The 26,461-nt window shown below is 38.7% G+C and overlaps 1 protein-coding gene across 8 annotated transcripts in view; it reads right to left on the minus strand.

Annotated features, from left to right (window-relative positions):
- The window catches only part of Trps1 (transcriptional repressor GATA binding 1), a 226,473-nt gene that overhangs the window by 177,940 nt on the left and 22,072 nt on the right, over positions 1–26,461 (minus strand). For all 8 annotated transcript variants that reach the window (XM_040730620.1, XM_040730621.1, XM_040730623.1 and 5 more), the window contains one exon: positions 2,895–3,820. In XM_040730620.1, coding sequence (XP_040586554.1) covers positions 2,895–3,818 — 924 coding nt within the window. In that variant the 5' untranslated portion in view covers positions 3,819–3,820. The remainder of the gene's footprint in view (positions 1–2,894; positions 3,821–26,461) is intronic.

Here is a 26,461-nt window from a genome sequence, read left to right on the forward strand (position 1 = left end):
ACTAGTTGTTTGGCATGTCATTTGCATGGACATGAATATTGTCGTAGAATATCTGTGCAATTGGACTTACAAGTGTTCCTCCACATAACATAGATTTTAGGCTTATAAGATACATATTAAAATCAGAGATGGTGCTTAAAACACTCCATCTTCCAAACTGGCTATCTTGTATTTGCAGTCAAGTCCGTCCAATTTATATAAAACCATCATGTCAAACCAAAGTATAGATCAAAGCCACACTGTCCTCTGAGTTCTTTCCTCTGTTCCTTTTTCTTGATCTAGAGTGTCATAAATCTATCCCTAACTGCCAAGTGCTCTGAGAGCCCGTTTAATTGAAAAAGATTAATGAATTGTTCATCCATTTCTGCAACTGACTTAAATGGTGGAGTTCAGCAAATGATTCCTAAAATTGTTCATAATGCTGATGTCTGTGAAAATGTTTTATCAGAATATATGCAAGCCACGGGCTCATACCATGCATTGCGTGTGTGTGTGTGTGTGTGTGTGTGTGTGTGTGTATGTATGTATATATAGACACACATATTTCTTATGGAACTCTGCATTAAAGAAGTTCTGTAGTAAGCATTTTATCTCAGGCAGCTTTTGGTCAACAAGGACCTAAAGAAAGAACAAGTTTAAAGAGCAATTCTGCAGCACAGATATGTCAGAGCAAAAGGAGACTTCAAGCCTGGCTTTATTATTGCACACATGCAGGAGGAGAAGCCGTGTGATTTGCAGTTCAGCGTGGAGACGAATAAATTACTTATCCTTAGACAAGCTTTTGCATCAGTATCAGGGACGTAGGCACCGTATGCTCAAAAGTATCACTGGTCCAAAGTATACTTGGTGTTCTCACAAAACCAAATTCAGTTTTTTTTTTATATTTGCCCCCCACACCCATGGGTTTTTTTTAAATAATCACCCACTTTTCCCCTGGATTGGTTTAATCTACTTGTAGCAGTATTAGTTCTCTTCAGTCGAAGAAGAAAATAAAGGAACCCTAACAAGATCACCTTCCTACCACTTTTCTTTTTGGCTGCACGCAGAGCAGAGATTTGGTCCATAGCACAGTCCACGGTCAGCTGTTTTCTTTCCAAACTCAGATAGCTCACACATCTGTTTCATTTCTAAATCACTGCCCAGGAAAAGGGTTCCACCCAAACAGAAACTTTCCTATAAATAACTAAGAACCTAACAAATAACTATTTGGGGGAAATGGAAGTGTGTTTAAAAAATCTGAATTCTTCCAAACCCTAGCTAGGCCTTAGTAATCTTTTTAGAGCCTTCCTGACAGCCGGGATCAGCTTCCCTCAGAAGTCGTCCCCAGAGTGAACAAATTGAAACTTCCGGAAATCCAGGTATTAACATCATATTACTTGCTAATTATAAAACACCGTTTCGCATACTGACATTGTGCACTTCCAACCCTTTCATCTGAAACACGTATTTGCTTTCTAAATCAGAGTTTGACAGCGGAGCATATCTGCAAGAAGACAGTGAAATGAACTTTAATAAGACAGGAGTTCAAAGCACGGAGCTTTCACGCATAATAACTATGTTGCCTTAATTTGCTGCTCCACAGAAATACTTCTATTTGTAGAAATCCAGGGAGAAAAATGGAAATTTTAAAGATGAAACTGCCTGGTTAAGTTTTCTCCGTAGCTCCTTTTAAGATGGTAATGGCCACTCTGACATTGAAAGAACTCCAAATTTTGCATCCAGACCCTTCTTACAAATGTGGCAAAACATTTCACTGCCTACTCTCTGTAACTCTTTTCTGCATCTTCCTTAATTGGCACGGGGTCAGTAGAAAAGTATAGGAATGAAGATCTGTGGCTGGGAAGCTGACAAAAATGAATACTAAGAGACTTCCCTGGAAAAATAAGTGCTAAGGAAATTCACTGGCTCTAAGGTACTTCTAAAAGCTCATAAATAAGGTGAGTATTTACCGTTACATGCTTTGTGATCTACTTGGCTCAGTAAGACAATAGCAATGAACAGAATGTAGCAAAACCTAATACTCTTAGTTGGACTGCTCATGAGCTTCAATTGTGCTACAAACACTAAGATTAAATTAAAATTAAATACTGAATGTCTTCACATTCACTTCCATCTTTCTTTCAGATTAAAAATATTACACCTTAGGGTTTTTCATATCATCTATGCTATCACCGACAAAAATAGATGAAAACAGTGTGTGGGTTTCAATAAAAGTATAAACATAAATCATTACTAAATGCTTCTTTAAATTATTATTTTCCCTAAACGGAGAAAGGAAAAGTGTCATTGACTTACTTCAAAGTCATTCTAAGATCTCCACTACCTGCAGTCTCCGAGAGGTTTTTAATCAATGTAAAATGTTACTTCCAAATTTTCATTTGCAATTAGTTTGATGTATCAAGAGTGTGTATCTCCATCACTGTCAAAATGGCCCAAATCTAATTGCACTAACTATAAAACCAAATCCAAATCTAAGACACACGAAAGACTGACCCAGGAGGAAGACGATAGCAGGTGCCTGATAGTCTGAAACTAGAACAAGGCAATGACTTAATGATCATGCACAGTCACAGATCTCCACCATGGTTGGAAGGATGGAAATGCTTAACTACCATGAAGTAGATGAAGAAATATGAAGTTTAGCCAATTCCATGGGAAGCCTTTCTCCAAATCTACTGGAAACGTTGGAATTCGTTTTGCTGCAATGAGAAGTTAGAGTCAACTCCAAGCACATGTTTGGATGAAGCAGCAATGGAATGAATATACACGTTTCTTTCTATAGGGTGTCAAACTTTCTCACCTGGGCACTCACTTTGAACACGAAACTAGGGATTTACATTTCATCACTAATCCCTTTCTTTCTACTCCTAGAAATCACAAGAGAGAACACGAACCTGTACATCATAGGTCCCATTTAATAAAGCGGGCCTGGAAGAGCCGATGTCCTGCAGCACGCCAGAAAGCACAGAGCGGTTGACCTTCTGGAAGTCTTTGGAATGGCTGAACTGCACCATGTTATGAAGGGCCAGGATTTTGCTATCCAGCTCAGCATCCTGCCTGGTGCGGTTATGCAGTCCTAAGTGATACTTTCGGAAGTGCTTAATCAGATCTGTGGGGTCGTTGCCATAGTAACCGTATCCACAGATATTGCATTTAAAGTCCTGAAGCTCTGGAGACAGAGGTGCCAGATCTGGGTTGTCATTCACCAGTAAGTCAGTTTTGGGTTTGCTCAGCCTTACACCCCCATCTGAAGGCACTTGTGGGTTTTTTGAGGCCACGGAAACCGGGCTCAAACCTTGACAATTGGCTTGACCACTCTGCACTGGCCCTGTTTCCTCTGTAGCCTTTGGTGACATTTTATGCTCTTCCTTTGTCTCCAATGAATCCCCTGATGGGGTGCAGGCCATATCTTGAGGGTCATCTGCCTCTGCTCTTTGAGGAGACTTCAAGGGCTCGCAGACTCCCCCAGCAGCTGGAGATGAGAAGGCCAACATATTTCTGTCTGTTACCTCATCATGTGGGAAGGAGGCAAGGTTTCCTCCCTTACTTGGGCTCTCATAATTGAAGCCAGCCTTCTCACTCAGGCCTGAGATTTGCAAGTCCTTACTGCTGGAAGATGGATCTTGGCCATGCACGCTGTGGTCCTCTTTCGTGTTTACTTCTGCAGCATCACTCTGGTCTGTATTTTCTGACATCTGATCTGCGGACAACTCTTGGTCCTTCGCAGACACCTTGCTTTCTGTAGCTATTGGCGCCAGGGTCTGACCCTCGCCTTCGCTAGCAACGTTTCTCAGAGGGGGGTTCTTTTTCCGGACCATATCTGCGAACACATAAGGAAAGGGAAGGGACCTGGTTATTTGAAGTTACAGACAGCTAACCCAATCTAGGGTATTTTACATAGCCAATTCAAGGTCTTCTAAGGTGTACAATAACATAGTTCCTCTAAGGAGAGGGAAAAAACAGCTTCAACAATACAGAAAAAAAGAAAGAAGAGGAAGAAAGAGAGGCAAACAGACAAAAGCAAATAATATTTGATATTTGGAACTGTTTAACACAAAGACTAGCTGATCTATTCTTTTAAAACATGCTATGAATACTAAAATATTCATTATTACCCATACTATTAATCATTCCCACCCATCCTATTTTTGCATTATTTACAATTATGGGCAATGATGTACATGATATAAATTTTATATATGCAGGTGTGCTATGTTTACAGAATATACATGCACAGGTTTAATTTTACAAAACACATACTGCATGCTTGCTTGCTTGCTTCCATGAAAAAAACATACATACATACACATACAATTACTACATTGGGATATTGTTATACTACTAATAATATAATTTCAAAGTAATAGACTCATTTCAAAATGACAGAGAGCCATGTTAGGAACTCAGTGAAAACCGCCTACCTACTACTTGCTCGGTCCTATCAAAAATTTCTGTAAGATACATGGAGGTTTGGAGTAGGGCTGGGAATGCATTACATTGGCAAGTCAGGTTTTACTGGGACTCTGCAGCAGGATGGGGCAATAAGCTAAGCCCTTGGATTCTCACCTATGGAACAGTGTGGAGGTTGATAAAGGTCATTGTCTTTCTAAAACTGAGAGGACAAGATCTTAGTTTATGGTGGCTTTCTCCCTACCCCAGCTCTACTGTGCCTTAGGACTTTGTGATATCAGTGGCTAATGTCAAATGTTAAGTGAGAAATACCTATACAGGGATGTAGTTATCCGAACTATAATAATATTGAGAAACGAATAGTTCCCTAGTAATTAAAGACCACGTTAACAGAGGCCGGCGGGGCTCTACGGCCTTTGTTCTCTATAAGCTGTCAGCTGAAAAACTGGAGTGCTGTCTAAGCCATCCCTCAGAACGTCTCTCTGAAAACTCTACCTGCTGCTTTCCAACAAAACAAGCTTTCTTTAATGTTAGCAGGCTGTGCTGCTAGGATCAGTTTAGGAGCGTGAGTTAACACCACAGCTATGAAATGCGCTGGGAAAACACAAGCATTGCTTAGCTGTTTACCTCTGTAGCTCTTCAGTGTGCATGGGGCAGGATCACACTGGCCTGAAAGGCATGGGGGGGGGTGACCTTTGCATCCCAACAGCTGTGCCCGTCACAAAAATTGTTGGGAAATGAACCACCAAACAAGGTAATACACTGGTAGTGCAAATAATCCTGGATAAGGCGCTATTTCACTTCAGTAACTAATGTGGAAGACAGCACTTTGAAAACCACAGCACCCATGATATCATTCATCAAATGTCCACATAAGTTCTCTCATGGAATAACAACACTGGGATGAAAGACTCAAGAGGAAATGTTAGTCAGGGGGCAATGTTAACCTATGGGAAGGAAGTGGAATGTGTAGCTTTCCTTGTCACCAAATGAAAGCCTCAAGTAAAAGAAGCGAGGAGTCTTCATTGTCACTAAGACATGGGTTAAGCATGTCTTTGCAATGTTTGCATTTCAATGCTGCTTTTGTTGACATCTTTACTTGCTATTAGATGAGACTCTTGTGAAAGATGACACTGGTAGCTAACCCAGGGAGAAATTTGAAGAGAAAAAAATAAGATCTAAGAAACCAGTCATCATTGAAACCAAAAATGTGAACAAAACACACGCTGTTTTAAGCCAGGCATGGCGGCACGTGCCTGTAATACAAGCAATTAGGAATGCTGAAAGTGGAGCTCTGGAGTCCATGAGTTCTGGGCCAAACTGTGGAACTTAGTGAAACACACATCCCAAAGATCTGCGTACGTGTGTGTGTGTGTGTGTTTACAAATTTAAAAACACATGTTAAGTATGGATAACTTTTTATGTGTGTGTATGTTTTGAGGAACTTCTATTTGAACTTGACCTAGAAGACAAGATGCTCCAGTTCATAATGTAGAGCGATATTGGTTTGGGAGGCACCTCTTGCCTCTACAATTCTGAATTATTTCTCCATTGCACATCAGCTCATCCGTATCGACCACAAGATAGTCTTTCAGGGACCAAGAGCTTAAGAACCCTAACGTTTGGGTTTCATCCTTTTCTGCTTCGCATGCCTGCATTCTAACAACGACTAACTAAAATGATATGGATGAGGTTACCCAAAACTGTAGAAAATCTTGAAGGAAAGGCAGAATGTCTGAAGAAATCACAATCTGATTCATTAAGGTTGCCCAACTATCAAAATGAAAGGTGTATGGTTTATGCCCATATATTAATGTCAAAGTGATTAGAAAAGTGGCAAGGGAACTGAGATAAAATACTTAAAAGTAAATTGATCTAAATACATTCATATTGGGGGAAAAGTCATTTTTTGGAAGGAAGAGAAATTTTAGATCTCTGCTGATTTATCATTATCACGAAGAAATGTAGTAGGTCAAAGGTTAAAAATGACTCCACCAGCATCATTAGCTCCTGAGAAGAAAGGACTTCTTAATTAAATTATTTTCACAAATTTTGGTTTCTTCTTCCACCCAGGAGTAGACCTTCAGAAGCAGTATGACACACTGATGCCTTATGTTCAATAAAGTCCTTAACAATATACATTGCAAAGAATGTTAAACTGCTAAAACTTCAAAGAAGATTCTGAGAGGTCATTCGGTTTTATATTGGGCTGTGGGGGGGGGAGGGTAGGGGCATGTTCTTTTTAGTTGCTGTTTTTTAAAAAAATGTAGTTAATTTATTTGAGGATACTTTGAAGTAGTTATAGAAAAAATTTTACTGGAATTATATCATCATAATTTTTCAGAGTGACATATTATGTAAATATAAGCACATTTGCAATACTTCTGAGTGGAAGAAACTCCCCTCTCAAGTCATAAGTTAGATACCACAAGACTATAGCCACCCTCCAGTTATTATCTCTAAGACAAATAACAGATTGCACGATGTTTTACTGTGTGCCAAGAACTTTTCCAGTGAACATTTTCCCTTGGAAAAAAAAAGAGATCACATACTTGTAAAAGCATACCCAGCATTGACTTCATAAGACATGTGGGGGGCTTTGGAGTGCCTTCTACAAGTATTAATTCTATTAGTCAACTATCAGGAATCTAATTGTCTTAGAAGGTGTCACCATAACACTTTGAGAGCTGATATGCTCATGTGTAAAACAAACAGCACAAAAAGATCCTCTTAGTAAATAAAATACACATCCTTGAATATATCACACATAAAGTGCATACACACACCAGTACCCTGGGCTGGTAAAATTATCAGAAAAAGCCCAGGCAGACCTGGGGCAAATCCCTTTCTTTCTGGGTTTTAATGAGGCAGACAGGGAAAAAGTAAAATATAAAATATTATAGGACATTTTTCCCAAGATTGAAATACTAGTGAGATTATTCAACCTCTGAAACCCACTCAGCCCTGAGGACTGTCATACTAACCAAAGCTGGGTGGACAGGGGATCTAAATTGGTTCACACCAGCAATGATTTTTCTAGAGGGGCCTTGGAAGTCATTAAAATGCACAATCATACGAATGAAGGTCAGTCATAAGTTAGGAAAGTTTTACCTTAAAATCCTCTCATTCTACTCCATAGCAATATGCCTTTCTCAAACGAAAAGAACAAAAAGACGTAAAATGCTAGTTAGAGTAGATCAACTGTAAGACAGATTTGTAGATAATGAGGCTCACAGGAATAGTGGACAGAGGAAATCAAAACTCTTCATTTACAGCTTCCATGTAATTGAGAGATGAAGAACTGCTACATAACAACAGAGTAGTCAGCATTGTCAATATTTCCACCATTTTCTACGCACACAAACACAATCCCTGGCTGGGCAGTGGTGGCAAACACCTTAATCCCAGCACTCAGGATGCAGAGGCAGGCGGATCTCTGTGAGTTCAAGGCCAGCCTGGTCTACAAAGCCAATTACAGAACAGCTAGGACTGTCACACAGAGAAATCCTGGAGAGAAAGAGAGAGAGAGAGAGAGAGAGAGAGAGAGAGAGAGAGAGAGAGAGAGAGAGAGAGAGAGAGAGAGAGAGAGAGAGAATCACAAATACCCTTAATTAGACCATCTAACTCAACTGCCAAGATTTTTACACAGTATGCCCAGCTTCTCCAAATTGTTCTAAGGTATGAGACACCCTAGTTGCAAAAATCCTAAATTTAACCCTCAACTAATATCATTTCATTTTCAATTAGAACAATAAAATTTAAAAGTATTCTTAGAGTTCACAGTTATTGAAAACATAATAGAATAATGCATCGTGTTATTTTATCACTTACATTAATGCAATAGAAACACTTAACATGGGAGTTTAGGACATAATCCTCTTTATTCCACTGATTAAAACTATTAACTATACAGGAGTCTTCTTTGTAAGACTGAATCCTGTTCTCAAGGTGGTTCCTTCCCAGAAACAGGAAACTCGATCTGCTGTTATCTAGACAATGTGGGTTCACCACTAATGACTTAGTAATGTTTCCTACATCTGCATACACACTTAAACACATATTTGCAAACATATCTACATGCACACATGTGTAACTATATACATTCATACACTTGTGAAATGTTCTTGCTCCAACTATCCACATAATTAATAATCAAATTGCCTGACCAGAGTAACCGGTTTTCAGAGAAATTTAGAAAGAAACTAACCTCACACTCAGTGTGGAGAAATCTGGGTTTTGTTTCCATTAGATGAGAAACTCTTTGAAAGCAAGTGATGTCAAGTGAGTGTTCTCTGTACTTACTACCTTGGCTTCAAACAAAGAGAAAGATGAAACAGGAGAAGGAAGGCTGGAAAGGAAATCACGTGTCCAGTTTTAGATGTGATCTGTAGGACCAATAGGATTAAGGTAAACCCCTCCTATTTTCTGAACCTTTTACCTGTACAGGAAAGAACTGAATTAATTTTCAGCTTCCCTTGGCTTCGTGACTATCATGACCCTGGTAAGAACATTTAAATTTTATCTTTGAAAGTCTCTTTTCCAATTTCCTTTAAAGATGATGAAATATAAAACTTCTAACAGCTGGTGGTGCCCTAAACTACCAAACCCACAAATGCCCAGCGCTCAATAATTGAATTCCTTCACCACTCATACATTCAGCATCAACTGTAAGCCAAACACAACAAACATCATTTAATTAAATTCTTTATCATTAACTTCAAAGAGAATAACAATACTTAAAATCAAATGAAACAATTATTCGCTATCTTAGAATCACTTTCTAAATGTCATTTCATATATGTATCATATATATGTGTATGTATGTATGTATTACTATATTATACATATAAAATTCTATACATATATAATGTATGTTTTTCCTCAACAACACTGGAAAAAATAAAGGGAATTAGATTGTGTAATCTGACTTTAGCCTGGAATCTTGCTGTGTATGAGTTATACTATAAGTAGCACTACTGATTTTCATAATATATAATGCCAGATGACTTGTTCTTTTTGTTTTGCTGACAATAAAACTTTCAAGTGCTTGAAATCAAAGCTAAACACAGCAGTCATCATGCTCTATTCTTTAATGAAAAAATATTTTATACCATACTTGCTTATGTTACTAGCTTAAAGTGCAAAGTTATTAATTACACATTCCTTGTAGCTCTTACAAAAGAAAATTAAAAGGAACAAAGAAAGAATAAAATGTTCCTTTTGACCAAACGCCTCCCACAAAGTATCTAAAGAATTAAGCAACTGATAGCAAAATGAAAGGGAGGTCAAGTCTTGGACCTATAGCAAACTAGATAGCTCCCATATGAACATGAGAAGTTTCTTCTTTAGGAAACATGTGTGTCTGCTCATTGGTTGTGGGTGGAAAAAAACCACTTGGATCCTGTCTACTCCATATATACAGATCAAAATCAGGCTGCTTAAGTGAACTATAAAATGCAATAGACATTGTTACATTGTTTATCCAATTCACAAACCCAAGCATTACTGAAGGAGTTTAAATGTTTTCTGTTTCTTCAGATTCCAGGGCAAGACTTCAATGATAGATTTTTTTTTCTTAAGAGAACAGCTTCCAGTTTCATAAACTCTGTGTCAGGTCTGGCTCTTTGCTATCCATTTTTATTTAATTTGGGCTTTGAATCTTTAACATTCCTGATACTTGAAAGTATTCTTGGACTTTTTAAGTCCCTTTGAGATTCAAATGTCATCACTTTCAAGCTTCTCCCATTAAATAAATCTCTTATTAATTCAAACCAAAATAATGCAAAATGATTACTTCTAATAACACACTTCCAAACATAAAGTCTATTAATAACCATCTGGACATGAGAACTCACACCAACCACTCTAAGATAAAATTCACACCCTTTATACAACCTCTTTCAATAAGTTTTGATGCTAGGATAAACATAAATATTAGGCTATTATTTCATCATCCTATGCTCTCTATATTTTAAATATATCATTGCAAAAGCAATAGTCTAGTTTACAGGAGGCCATGAGGTAAATTAGTAATAATGCCATACTTGTAAAAAGAAATCTTGATAAATGTATATTAAAGAAAAATTTGCATTAACTATTTCATTTTTAGAGGAAAATTATAGAGCAGTTCTTTTCTATAAAATTTATTCTAGAAGATTGTTTGACTGTAAAATATGTCTGAAAACACAAAAATTTGCATTGTTTTCAGTAAGTGAATAACTAGAGAACAAAAACGTTGGAGTGTCAAAATCTGAAAGAATGGTTCTCATTTCATAACAAATAAGAGGGAAATTCATTAATACTATTGAATTTTAAAAGATCACAATTTCATAAAGCAAATACAAATATTAACATGTGTTCTCTCTTTCTCTCCCTCCCTCTCTCTCTCCCTCTCTCCCTCCCTCCCTCCCTCTCTCTCTCTCTCTCTCTCTCTCTCACACACACACACACACACACATACTTTTCCCATTTTTTTCTCAAAGAAAACAAAAATGTCTATAGTAAAAAGCATTGATTCAAAACAACTAATCTGATTGACTGATCCATAAATTACTCTGGACTACTAATTTGCATGTGAGCAGAGTGAGCAGATTTAACTTTATCTTTTGCTTCTTGACTAAATTTAAAATAGATGGACTGGTCCTTTGCCCAGTTGATAGTGTTAAGCTCAAAAAGAATAGTTATGGCAACATATGAATGAATCTGCTTAACAAGATGGCTATAAAGTGAATTTGACAGGACATTGCATGAAAGCTGTATGTCCACTGATAACAAAAGTAGCCAGAATCTGGTTTTGTGTGCGTAATTGTCTTTCTAGCATTTGCTATTAAATATCTTTGTTTATTAGAGGTATTTTAATTTTTATGTATTTCTGTTACTATATTTGCAGTCTGTCATTAACCAAATAAAGGACATTTCAATCCATCAGTGTAACTGACTAGCAGCTGTTTACTGTAGGAAATCTCTGCCCATGAATGTTATTCCACCTGACAAAACGATGCCCATACACAGAATGCACCCTGTGAGGCATGGGGACTGTATTGGATGCCTACTATGACTACAGCATACTTACTGTGAGTGCTTGGTTTTCAGTGCACTAGGAAACCAAGCCTGGCGTTTTGATGTTGCGGTGATTTATTTATTTGTTTTGTTGTCAAAGAGTACCAAGCTACATAGAAGCTTTAAAGACACACCACCAACTTATACTGCTCAGACGCCATGTATCTAGATGGTGTGTGTATAAGTAGATGAGAGACAGAAAACATTTCTCTCTCCAGCACAAAGGGAAGTAAGCTTCTGCCTTCATGGGCAGTAGTCCTTTCTCCTGAAACTGAGAAATAACTGAGGAACCACTGAGCTCATCCTTACCATGCAATAGGAAGTAGTTTAAAAGGCCTGAACCCATCTAAGGACAAATGGCCTAAGGATAGAACCACAGAAGTGTCCAACTGTTAAAGGCGCAGCCACCAAGAAGATTTGACAATATATTCACAAAGCAGGATGGAAATATTTATCGTTTTCATTCGATATTTCCTAAGATCTATCAGTATGTGCTTTGCCAGATTTATTTAAGGTAATGTACAGTACTCATAGTAGAATTTCTTGGGGTAAAATAAACGTATGCCAACGACATAGAATCTGTTTTGTTTTAGATACCACCCTGCTTAAAGATATTGCTGCATTTAACTAATCAATTCACAAGAATCCATAATTGAAAAGTAGAGATGGATGGCAGAGGGCTGGAGAGATAGATGGCTCAGCCACTAAGGCTAGGCTCACAACGAAAAATATAAGAGATGGATGGCAGGAATTACAGGATGTTGGGCCACATGGTACAAAATCGCTAAGGTCTTGCCCACAAAGGAATGTGTCGTCCCAAGTTGCCTGCCCTCTTTCTGTTTCTTGTCTGGCTCAAAGACCTGAGCTTTGCCTCACCGTGAGCTAACAGGCCAGGAGCCCACAGACTAAAACCTTGGACATCTTGAGCGAAAATAAAGTTTGCCTCCTTTTCTTTTTGTTTTCTCCAGGTGTTTTGCTACTGCAATGGGAAATCCAAATACTTACCTAGTATCCTTTCATTTCTGACCAAACAACAAAAGGGTCAGAGCAGAGGGAGACTGTTCTCTTTTTAAGTCAACTACCTTTCTAATGAAAATTATCATCTTAAAGACCCTCATGTGTACGGTTCAGGAGGTTAAGGGCGCATGCCCCTCCTCCAGAGGACTTGTGTTAGGTTCTCAGCACTCACGTGGAAATACACAACCATCAGTAACTTCGGTTCCTTGGTATTTGATGTCCTCTTCTGACCTCTGGTCCCCAAATATGCACGCTAAACTCTCACGCTTATGAAATAAAGTAAATTAATCTTTCAAAATATGCCTAATTTATAAAAGCAACATAGGATAAGCCGGGCAGTGGTGGCACACGCCTTTAATCCCATTTGGGAGACAGAGGCAGGCGAATCTCTGGGAGTTCGAGGCCAGCCTGGTCTACAGAGCGAGTTCCAGGACAGCCTCCAAAATAATACAGAGAAACCCTGTCTTGAAAAAACCAAAAAAAGTAAAACAAAACATAGGATAGTAAATGGCAACAAACTACTATTCCCTGTCTTCTAGGATAATGAAATTCTATGCATAAATTCTAAAAGTGTACACAAAATCTATACACAATCTGTGTACTCGGCTTACAAAGTTTCCACCATGTGAATTGTTTTATTTTTTGAAAAGTCATTCTTTGATCACCCCATATTCAATTAAGCTCTGTCTGGGATTCTGAGATGGTGACTGTTTTAAAGACAAGACATGAAATCCAAGAGCTTCTCTTATGATCAACTCATGATACTGACTTCTAAAAGAGGAATGAAAGACAAGTCCTTGATCAAATTAAGCTGAGTAGAAACGGTATATTCTGCAGCCCTCCCAGATATACACAATATATATTAGCAATTATAGCTCTAAGAAGTCTTGATGAAATTTGTTCCATTTGGACTGAATTTCCCAACCCCATTGTCTTGATGTCACGGGGTATCACTACACTTTCACTGAGTACAGAGAAGGCTCTGCCTCTTCAAGGAAATCAAAAGCCAAAGACATCAGAGAATGGATAAGGCAACTTCTTTAACGTGGCAAGGAAACTATGATTATTTTCAATTTGCTTACAGTTTTAAAGAGGTTTGCTGCTTTTTTTTAACACAGTTGTCAGTGTTAAAGAAAGATCCAATGCAATATAGTATATAATAAAAGAACAGAATCAACCTCTAGAAGGATGAATAACAGCAGAGGATTGCAGACATAGAGTAGAGAAAAGCAGAAGATAAAATATCAATGTACAGGCCGAGCATTGGAGGCACACACCTTTAATCCCAGCACTCGGGATGCAGAGGCAGGTGGATCTCTGTGAGTTCAAGGCCAGCCTGGTCTACTGAGCAAGTTCCAGGACAGACTCCATAGCAATACAGAGAAACCCTGTCTCAAAACATAAAAAATTTTTTTAAATCAATGTACAATTAGATAAAAAATGACAGATAGATTACCAGTCTTTATTTTATATGACATGTAAGCCCAATGTTACCTCTGAGCTTAATATTAATACTCTTTACATACAGAGGCTCTAATTATTCTGCCATTATAATTTTAAAGCTATTGTATGACAGAAATCAGTTTTAAAACTTCAGCCTAAGTTTTTCTCACTACTTTTATCAATTTTTAAATTTTTTATGAGTGTCCTGTATATATATGGAGTGTGTCTATATAAGCATATGCCTAAACACACACACACACACACACACACACACACACACACACACACACACAGTACATGTGTAGAGGTTCAAAGACAACTATTAGGAGTCAATCCCCGTCTTCAAGAATGTGTTCTCAGAATCTAACTCAGGTTATCTGGCTTGTGTGGCAAGGGGTTCTACCCTTGATTTCAATTTTATTCTATTAAAATTAACCCACTATGGCCAGATATTTAGCAAATTGTGAAAGGTATCAGAGAAAGACTCTAGGTTGCATCCTAGATTCATATTCTGTGGTTCTCAACTACTTGAAAGAATACACTTAGTCTCCAGACTCCTCCATGGTTACTGATCCTGCTTTTACAACCTCTACTGAATCTCTGTCCCAAGCTTAGCTAGACTTTTAATAAAGAACAAAACAAAAAATAATAAAAGAATAAAGAACAAAACAGAAATACCTGGGACCAGGGGGCTGGAGAGACGGCTCAGAGGTTAAGAGCACTGACTGCTCTTCCAGAGGTCCTGAGTTTAGTTCCCAGCACCCACATGGTGGCTCACAACCATCTGTAATGAGATCAGTTGCCCTCTTCTGGCCTACAGGCACACATGCATACAGGACACTGTATACATAATAAATAAAGAAATACCTGGGACCATGGTTGGAAAATCAGCATCTAATACAGACCCTAGTCTGTGACTGCATACTTTTACAGCATGACTTAATATAATCTGGCTAAGGATTCTGAGTGATTGAGAGTAGCATAAACCACATGTCCTCAAATAGGCTGTCTATCCTATGCTTGTGTAGCCTGAAACAAGCCCATGGAATTATGAGCTTTGTTATCCTGTCTTATTGTTGATATATCCTCTAAGGATTCCAACAAAAGGAAAGGGGATATGGAGAGAGGGGAAAGTATAATGAATAGGAGAGAAAAAGAAAAGAGAGAGAAGAAATGGGGAAAGGTGGTGAGAAACAGGAGACAGATAATAGATGATAGATAGATAGATAGATAGATAGATAGATAGATAGATAGACAGACAGACAGACAGACAGGTAGATGGATGGATGGTAGGTAAAGTTCACATTAGAGTTCTACAAGATTCTGAATTAATTGAAACAGGGAACAAAAAGCTTCAGTTAGTTTTAATCGAAAAGTTCAAATTGGGGTTAAAGTCACACTGAGAGCCAAATGTAAAAGAATGAACACATATGCAGATTCTTTAGGGTCCCAGAGTTCCCATTTTGCCCATTCACACAGAAAAAAGACCAGCAATTTGTTGCTGTGGATGAGAGGACAGAATTATCTGGGGCAGAAATTAGCTCACTCATGAAATATTTCACATAGGTAATGTAACTAATCTTCCATTTCAAGTCCAATGTAAACTTAAACTTCTACACGCACACACACACACACACACACACACACACACATACACATACACACACACACATGCCTCTTTAGGAAAGATTTTCATCACCTGTATCCCAATTAGTCATTTCTTTTTTCCATCCATCTTCATGTAGACACCTCTCATAACAGAGTAAGGGGGAAAACACTTACATAATTTCAGATTCAGGTGTTTCACAATTTGTTCCTCCAAAATCTGACTGAGGAAAACAAAATTCTGAGAGCTAGACTCTCCTCAGCCTTCTTATCCTGCACATTTATAGAAAGTTTAAAGGAAACGCGTGGTTAGTGACAAAATGTACCACGTTGATGCTGCAGGGAGCCAATAACTGGAGCAAAGGTACATCGTCTCACCTGATTTACTTTTGACTGGCTGTCTTGGGGGAGAGTAATATTTTAGACACATTTTACAGATGAAGCAATGACATTTAGGCCCTTTCTTAGGCATAGGCTGAGCACTGTACATACCTGGTTGTTAGAACACTAAACAAATACGACAGTGCTAGCTTAAAATGACATTTTCGCATGAAGCCTCTGGTGTTCTCATTCTTCCTGAACAACACTTACAATACTTCCATAGATATAAAGGCGGTGTCACTTCAGACACTGACAAGAGAAACGCTGTGCAAAGCAGCTGTCAGCGTGCTTGCCTAGCTCCATAGTGCAAGGAAGAGAACACACAGAGAACACTGAGTTATCCTAACCTTTGGGCTTCCCTCACAACACCCAGCATTAAGGGTTCCAGATAACTAAAGTCTCTGTGATGGGCTGACTTCCACCATGTCATCTATAGCGCTCACAAAATAAATTATTCTATGCAGTCACATGTCACCTCCGAATCACGGCCTCCAACAGCACTTGCCATACTACGCAATGGCGATATGTTTAGGTTTTAGGCCCTTCTACTAGACCAGGAATTCCCTAGACCAGAAAAGTTGATTATTAACATTACTGCTAATTAAAACAACCAGTATATCTCCATTCATGTGCTATATATCATATCTATAATCATTTACACCTATAAGTATCTACATGCCATGCATGGCCTTCTAGATTCCCCCAGGAAGGACACATCTAAGACTGGGACACATTTCCACAACTGGCAATGTCACATTATGTCACTGACTATTGGAAAGATAAGACAAAAGGCACATGACAACATGCCCTTTTCATCCACCTGCATGTGTACAGACCTGTACGCGTATTTAAACACATATAGATCCACAGAGAGGCAAACAAGATACACACAAAAAATAGATATATGGGGGAAAAAAGAGAGTTTAAACATATAGTGCCTGGGGTACAAAAAAGAATACAGGAAAAACATCAAACATTTAGATCAGATGCCTGGCAACTTAAACATCTGGAAGGACACAAAACCATGTTTAATTTCAAAGACATACAAACACATACCATACGCATGCTCATACATCCGTATTCATAGTCTGAGTCTTTGTACTGTCAAATCTATGAACAACCAAAATATACATGAATAATATATGAACACGCAGTGAAGTATGTGATTTTACTATACAATATTATACTGAAAATGAATAAAGAAATTAGACGCAATATGTTACCTACAAACATGAGATGCTCAGCACCGTTGAAAATACGCAATGCTCATAGGTTCTGCACACCATCGTTTGTAGGCTTCAAAAGCAAAAAGCCAAACTTACAGTCTTAGCAGTCAGGAGAAGAACTGGTTTTTAGGGGAAGAAATCAGGGTGGAGATGAGGTATGGGGGCTTAAACTACAAATACTGTGTTTCTCAGCAAGAGAGACGGTTGCACCGTGGATGCATTTTGTAATAATTCTTAAGATTCTTGTGCTTTGGGGCTACACTGTTAGCACCCATGTTAGTTCTCCCCCAGCAAAATGTCAACTGCACTGCAGAAATTAGGGACACAGGTAGGTTGGGGTGAAATCCTTCAATGGTTATATTCTGATAGTTGACCTACAAGTCTCAAGTCGAGTAGAGTTAGCCATTGGTTGCTCAAGCCCATGCTCAGATAAAAAGCTTCTGTGTAGTGAAGCAGGCAATGGGTTAAGAAAAAAAACCTTGGAAATATAGAGTAAAGAAGGTGGGATCTAGACTATTGTGACTTAAGGAGTAAAGGGTTTGAAATGAGATAAAAACTAAAAAAATAAGAGCAGAAAAAAACGGAAGCACAACAGATGAGAAGTAACCCAGGGCAATGAAATGGAGAAGAGAGAAAACTTTTATTCCAGGACTGTGAAACAAGGATGCCAGGAGGAGTCAAGAATAGATACATCTGCAGCTATTAATTGCAAATCATCAGGATGATATAATATCCAATTATAAAAACAAACAATTTTGTATGCAATTATATGGCAGAGACAAGCTAAGTTCAAGTGGATGAGAATTATCTGCTACGCACGTCCTGCTTCCAAATGATTTATTCATTTACTCAAAGAGTTTTCCCACTTGCCCCTCAGCAAAGTCCTACAAGTTATCTATTAACCCCACTTTACAAATGAGAAACCTCAGCTGAACAGAGGTGACAGCCACCTTCTTATCTTAGCAGAATGGACCTTGCTATGACAAACAGCCAATTCAACATTCTTGTGGGTTTTCTTCAGAGAACTCACCATTTAAATTCTTCAGTCCTTTATACGACTGAATAAAGGCTTCAGTTCAGATGCTATGTATCAGATGCTAACCCCACCTAAAGGCTTTTCCATAAATCCGTGTAAAATAGGAAATCAAGGCATTCCATCTTGCAATGGAACACTCATAAGTGACAGCTCGTTTTGCATGGGAAAAAAAGTTAATAGGTAAAATTGTATTAGATTCAAGCTTCCACTTGGTTAATATTTTCTTCAGACTTTGGCGTCTATTTTCAACCAAATGGTTTCTAAAGTCCATTATCAACTAACCAAAAAATGAGCACAAAACATAATAGGCAAGTCTGAAAGCATTCTTGAAACTTACTTCATTTGTTTTGTGAGTACCAGACAATATACAGTGCAATCACATTTTATCATCCAGAATTTGTTCCAAGTTCTAAAAGAAAATTTAGCACTCATGAGGTCCTTTGTGGAAAAAGAAATAATCAAGACTAGAGTCAGCTAAAACCATTATCTGAACGTCTCATCCCTATGAACCAGAGGGGCTAAAAGAATAGCTGGACCACGCAGGTAACCGCCATAGCCTAAGCACACATGGAAGGAAAGCATCAGACATTGGAGAACACTAACAAGTCGAAACCAGCACTATCCAGGAATGTCTTCTAATGTCCACAAATACTGATGGAGAGAATAGTGTTTTACTCTTGGCTTCTGCAACTCCAACACCGAATTAGCTAACAACATCACCGTGTCACAGATTACGCACATTTGCGAAACATGCAAATGATTCAGCTATGTAACGTCTGGGTTTTTTTTTTCCTAGACACCCAGGACAAAAGTATCTCTTAGTATAGGACCCACTGAGTATGCACTCATTCGTATGTGTGTTGAGTGAGACATACAAAGAATGGTCATGAAAATTCTTTCACTGAGCTTATAGGTTGGAAGGAAGAAAAACAGGAAACCAGGGTCTACATTGGGTCTAACAGCAAGGGGTTCCTACAAAGCAGAAACAGGGCAACTGAAAACATAGGAGTGGTGGATTCGGGGAGTGGGAAGAGCAGCTGGGAAATTCTGCCCAACCCGATAGGAGCAATGTGCTTCTCAGAGAAATGAGAAGGTCTGTGGTATTAACAGTGGCTGTGAGTTTAGGTTCAAATCTTATGAAATAAATAATAAAACTATTTCTGTAGGGGAAAAATTATCGCCCTGAAAAGCATTATTGACAATTAACTTATCATGTGCGTTCACCAAACGTTATATGAACATTCCATACGGAGTATCTATTTGCTTGATTACAAATACAATGTCTACATAATTATCATGGAAAGCATGTGAAATGAAATAGTAACATAAATATGTGTAGTTGTATTTGACCGTTTCAAATTGACCACTTCCTAAAAATTTAACATTCTTTTCCTGAAGAACAAAAATAATACATTTAATTTCCAATAAACCTTTTTTATTCACGTCATAAGAGGTATTAATGGTTTGAAAAGAAGAGGAGGAGGTGGGGAGAGGGGAGGGAAAGAGGGAAGAGAAGGGTTGGAAAGAGCAGCATCAAATGTCTTATCTACAGTCTACTCACAGGCAAAGACACTTTACACCTCAGATGTACCAGGGAGTTCCTTCACCCATAAACTATGCGTCCATAACTTCCACAATATACTTAACTCCTAAGATAAAAAGTTTGCCGTTCTGAAAGAGCTAGCTAACTTTATCAGAGAAACAAGGCTCAGAGTAAATTCCTAAGCTACAATGCAGCACAAGACACAACAGGACCAACAGGAACGCCACAATGAATCTCTTGGAAAGCAAAGACTCTATTCCTCCAATCATAACAAATAACCCAACACAGAGCATAGCATTACAGGCACTTAGGAGTGAAGACGATCTTCATGTAGAATTACACAGTGTACTGGCAGGGGACAGAGAGTACATCAGGAGATACAGAGGTGAAACACAGGGCTACTGCCTACTCGACACATATACCAAGGAACAGTGAAGAGTCAAAGTTTAAAACAAATGGTTGCCCTCAATTCTGCGGTCCCAAAAGCAGCTAAGGTAGAACTTTGCATTGTAGTAATGCAAGGCCACCCCGGATACACAAAGCCTCTTAACATTTCTAAGTAGAAGAGAGTAGAATAAAGTAAATTAGAATGGCATTCAATAAATACTGAAGAAGAGAATGGTAAAATGGGAAGGAAAGTTCCCTCTTTTAAAATTGAACTCTTATCAGAAATGAAATAAGAGAAGAAAAACTCAAGTGAAATGTTCCAGGCTTGGAAGAAAAGATCAAACTGATGATACATGTTTGTGAATGACAATCATTGGGATATTTGCATGCAGTCAAAATCTTTAGTTAAATTAGGAATGTGACTATCACTTGTTTTTTAACCTGAATGATGTCATTCCATTGGCATTCAGATTCTATTCCCATGATGTACAGTTCATGAAAAGCAGTGTAATCAACATTTATTGGTTGAACTCATCAAAAATTACTGGAATTAATGAAACTTGTTAAAACCTCAATAGGATAAATCAAGTGCATAACTTACTTAAATCTTCTGGAGAACTCTAAGGGAACATTCTAGCCCTGTGGAAGCAAAGTCCATTCAGACTCCTATGCTCTTAACACCTCATTTCACAGTTTTCCAAAGTAAACTGAAAGATAAATGTAGACCTTCCCAAATGAGTCCACATCTCACTAATCCATTAGGAAGCTCATTAGAACATGGTCAAAATCTCAGCAATTATTCTACTAACATGTTCTCCTCCGTGAAAATCAGCACTTTCCATACTGGCCAGGCTCCTCTTCTAATCAGAGCTCTACAGAGGCAACCATGGCAGATGTCACAATGAGGAACCAACAAGTTCACCTAAAATCTTACTTCGTATAACACATAAATCTCCAATTGCTAAGACAGTGGAAACTGCCGCATTCCCAAGCCGGGCTGCTTTCAGTAGAGGTTAGCCCTCTGTATCCCTCTCAAATCAACGCTTCTAAGCCCCTTCAGTGGAAAGTCCAAAGGCATGGGAAAAATATGCGGAACACGATGGCTTGTGAATATCTTATTATGACACTTTGAATATCATAAAGGCCCCTTCATACACAACACCACCTTTCAAACAAAAACATTTGACGTTGTTCTCAAGTCTGAGGTAATAGGTCTTTCAAAAATAATAGTAATAATAATAATCCCGGAAAAATGGGTACTTCTTGAGGTTATGTAGGTTAAAGAGAGAAACACACATGCAAGATTCTCATGGATGCAAAAAATATGCATGCGTATTAAGCAAAAGCAATGGGGTTTTGATCAAGAATTTCTCCTCAAAAAAAATATAAATATGAATATAATTTTAAGAGCAAAAAAATTCTTCTCATTTTACATTAACGTTTGTACCTACAGGTGCTTAAACATACAGATGTGCACATCTGTGCCATGGAGGGTATCGAGGTCAGAGGGCATTCTCTAGTATATGTCCTTCATGTCTACCTGATTGGAGGCAGGATCCCTGTTCAAGACTGTGCTCACCAAATTAGCTGGCCCACGGGCTTCGGAGAACTCCCTTGTGCCTGCCTCCTGTATTTGGCAGGAGTGCTAGGAATGCAGAAATGGGCACTAAGGCAACCAGCACTCCAGGTGGTCTGACAATTTCAGCTCAGGGCCTGACACTTACACGTGGATAAGTTTGCCGACTGAGCCACCTCTCCAGCCCATTTCTCTTTTGACTTTATCTGGGGTGTCTTAGGTCCTACACTAGCGTGTATAATTTGCCCGTTTGACAAAGTTGTCTGCAAAGGGACCGTGACAGAAGAGGACAGCAAGCGAATAATGGGCATTAAAAATACTTGGTCGGATATGGAGATCTAATGTCTAATCTATCATCCCTCTGGTGGATGAGGTTCTAACTGGTGGCACTTAGTGGGTAGCCGAGAATGCTTAATCGGCAGTACTTTGCTTAAAATCAATGCTTCTCCTGGAGAGTCTGTACACTTGATGGTACAGCACAGATCAAACAACAGCTGTGGAGTGGCCATAGTTCATGCCACTCTTTAACTCCTTAAACTAGCCTAATACTCTCTCGTCACGTTTAGCACACACAGAACATGCAGTATAGGGATGGCAGTTAGTGCATACAAATCAGTATCAGAATTTTTAAATGCCCCATTGTTTCCAGGGAATGCCTGGTAAATTATTTAATTACCAAGTTCATTGCTTTTAAAGAAAAAAAATGTGGTTTGCAAAAGGCATTCTGTAGAAATTCCTTATGATGGATTATTGTTATATATCTCACATACTATCTGAAACAGTTAAATGGACAAGTACATTACTAGATATTTAAACAATAGTCACTTAATTGGAGAGATTATTTCATGAGAAATATGTTTCTATATGATGAGAAATGTTGTTTCCTTCCTCCCAAAACATTTAAAAGAGTTAGGATTCCTTCCTTGCTCTAGGATGCCTCCCACAGCAAAGGGGAAACATAAGAGTTTCCAGCAGCTAAAAGACAGTCAGGTCTACAATTCAAACCTAGATCTCCAAGGCAGATTTGGCAGCACAGGGCTGCAGACCCAATGTTCCAGGGGCTGAGGCAGATGAATTGCCAAGAACGCAAGGCCAGCCTGGACTACAGCATGGATTTTAGGCTAGCACAGGATGCTTAACCAAAACCCTGTCTCAAAAACTCAAATGGGAAAATCTTGAGCAGGGCCTCATGGCCCAGGCATGGAATCCCAACATCATAAGTCTAAAGCTGACAATCCAAGACCAACGTGGGCTACTTGGGAAAACTTATCTCAAAAAATGGAAAATGCTATAGAAAAAAAATGAGTTGGGGATATAACTTTCCTAGCATGTGTGAGACTCTATGTTCAGTCTCCAGTACTACAAATAATACTAGTAGTAAGTTAAATTAAAACCTCCAGTTTTTCTAGATTTTTATGGGCGTAAGGAAATTAGAGTGCTCATATGAACCCAGGGCCTCTGGAAAGGGGGAGGTGCTAATATCTAACAAACTATCTAGCCTGTCTCCTCTATTTACATAGGACTGAAAACAACTTTATCTTCCTGCATACTAACACAACCATGGATAATGAAAAGCATAGACCATATTTAAAGTTGGGACAGGTTCTCGCTGAGGAGAAATATCACACACTACTACAAACGACATTCCAGCATCCAGTTTGGAAGGTAGCACTGACTTATGACGTCTTTCTTCTAACAGGAGGAGATAAACCTCGGGAGGTTGAGTCTGACCATGAGAACTGTGAATTTATCCAAGCGTACGGGATCACACAAGTATCCTGGAGCAATCGCCTCCACCACCCCCCCCCAGTTTAAAGCAGACCAGCTCTGGGATGGGAGACACAGAACAGCACAGCCTGCATTCTTCCCTAGCAAGTTTTCTGTTTTGCAATATAACTTCAAATATTTTTGAAGAAATATGGTAAAGTGATTATCCTTCTGGAACTGCACCCACTGACACTGTCGCATTAACTCACAGCTTGTTAAATACTCTGCCATCTTTCTATAACATTCTTTACTATGAATCGGCATATGGGAATTGCTCTTTTCCTGCTACACTGAAGTCATTACTAACTACTCATCTGTGACATGCACTCTTTCTTGTAACCAGAAGTTTTAGCTTCGCAGAATTTAGAAGCTGCCACAGTGTTGCTTGGCATCCTTTCAAATGTGACATTATTTAAGTTTTGGAAAACTCTGTCTTAGCAAACACATTAGAGGGTGCCAGGTTAAAGACTGTCCAAAAGGAGCAGCAAGGTCTCATTGGGAGACAAGCACACACCTTTCTTCTAATCTATAGGGCCGCATGCCTTTCATTAAAGGCACATGGAATTGAACTGAGCTCAACAAATACATCTCAAAACAGTTCATCAAATTACCAGCATATAGAAATGGATTCCAGTTACTGAAGATAAGTATTGGAAAGCAATTGTGATATAGAGGGAGAAAGCTTCTGGTACCTTCTCTGCTTCCTAAAGTCTGTATGAGTAGGTTTTGTGTTTGATGCACAGATATCGACAAACACAAGGCACCATCCAATAAACACAAATATGAATAAAATGTACGTAGGAATTTCCTACCTCATCCATTTCTGAGTAAATGGGAGGTAGTGTCTAAATAAGTTTTCAGGCCCTTTGAGAGTCTCATTTTGGAAATGCTTGGTTTCTAGAAATTCACCCATAAAACTCACATGGCTGAAAGAGAAGTGCTAGTCAAGTCATCAATATCTTCTCCAAGTCCCTACATAAGGGATATGTACATTTCATGATCCACACACAGTTCTAACAGCAGCACACGCCAGCAAACATGCAGAATTAGCACTCTTGGCTAGGAATATCTTAGCTACCAAATAGAACAACAGTTCCAATGGTTTGCTGCAGCTTCCTCCAGAAAATCTTAGTAGACATCAGTGGTACTTCAAGAAGTATTTGTGTACCTAGTCTATTTTTTCATTTTGTTTTGTTTTGTTTTTGTTTGTTTGTTTTTCGAGACAAGATCTCTCTGTGGCTTTTGAGGCTGTCCTGGAACTCACTCTTGTAGACCAGGCTGATCTGGAACTCACAGAGATCTGCCTGCCTCTGCCTCCTGATTACTTGGATTAAAGGTGTGTGCCACCACAACCTAGCTCTGGTCTATTTTTTAAAAGCCTCAATGGCTTTCCTGCCTAGACTGCTTCTTAAGTAACTCAGAGCTGCTCCATTGGGTAGATATTACAGTGACTACACAATCACATACCTTCTCTTTATTGTCTTCCTTAAGAAACACTGGAAATCTCAGTAATAACGCATCCTTTGACTCACAAAATGCTATGATCACATGGCATTTACTTCCCATGGCAAAAGAAAGTCAAGGAGAAAATATCCAGGGACGACCAGAAGACATGACATCAGGGATGCCAGCCTTCAGAAGAGCACTGGGGGTGTTCTGACAATGCTACCACACTTATTGACAAATAAGACAGTGATTAATTCTGAGGGGAGGAACTGTGTAAACCTCTGTGGAGAAGAGGAAGAACTATCATGAAACCACCACAGAAAGTAAGCCATGGCAGGAAAAGCCCGGCTATGAAAAAGTCATGTGACAGTTTTAAGAAATCGTGAGTAAAGGAAGAACTAACTAGCCCCCAAAATACAACCAGAATGACTGTGGCAGACTTAATCCAAAAACATAAAATGCTATAAACTCCCAAATCATTCTTTTAAAAAATTCTTTTCAGTTCAGGATAGCCTTGAACAGAAACTGAAACACAAGGGAATTAAGGCATGAATGATAAGCCTCTGGAAACACAATGATGCCACATATTCCTACATGTCTCAATTGTCTCACCATATATATGTATGTATGCATATATATATATTATAAATGTGCATTTTAAATTAAAGTAAGACCTTAGAACAGAAGTTCTCAACCCAAGGGTCACAACCCCTTTGAAGGTCACATATCAGATATCCTGAATACCGATATTTTACATTGTGATTCACAACAGTAGCAAAATTACACTAACGGAGTTGCAATGAAATAATTTTATGGTCTGGGGGGATCACCACAACTCAAGTAACTATTAAAGGGTCTCAACATTAGCAAGGTTGAGAACCACTGACTTAGAAGCGCCATTTTTAACAGCCTAATAAGCGCTTCCATAGTTAATGACACACAGAAATTAAAAAGATTAGAAACAGAACAATCATTATAATTATTATTATCATAATAAATATTCACGCAGCCCTTCAGCATTCAGCAGGCCTGTTTAAGATAGGTTATCTAAATTGTTCTTCCCCTAAAGCCTATGTATTATTAGTCAAGTCCACAGGTGGGAAAACTGAAAACTTGAGCAGTTGAAGATTCTCTGCAAATCTGATTTTATTCCGACACAGCCACACCACAGAACTAAACACACAGCCATGACCTGCTAGAATTCTACATGCAGCTGGACTTCGGCCTATTCGAGACAATGGAACATCCCAGAGGCTGCAGCGTGGCAGAATCTTCTATAGTTCAACTTGTGCTATGCCAATCTAGATAGCAAATTAAGCCTAGAAGACAGGTCACGTGCTCAAGTTATAGAAAATGTCAAACCAAGAGAAAAGGTTAGAAACATTTAAAAGATTGTGGTACACACTGAAGACACTGGAGATGATGAGTAGCTGCCTACCACTAGGAGTGAGTGTCTCCCTCAATAGAGAGAAGGGATGGCAGACTCAAGTCTGTCTTGTTTGTATAGTAGACCGGGAGCTACTGGTACCAGCTTCAGTCCCACTGTTTAATGGTGAGATTATTTA

The sequence above is a fragment of the Mesocricetus auratus genome, unplaced genomic scaffold, assembly GCF_017639785.1.
Source record: "Mesocricetus auratus isolate SY011 unplaced genomic scaffold, BCM_Maur_2.0 Super-Scaffold_100023, whole genome shotgun sequence".
Lineage (NCBI taxonomy): Eukaryota > Metazoa > Chordata > Mammalia > Rodentia > Cricetidae > Mesocricetus > Mesocricetus auratus.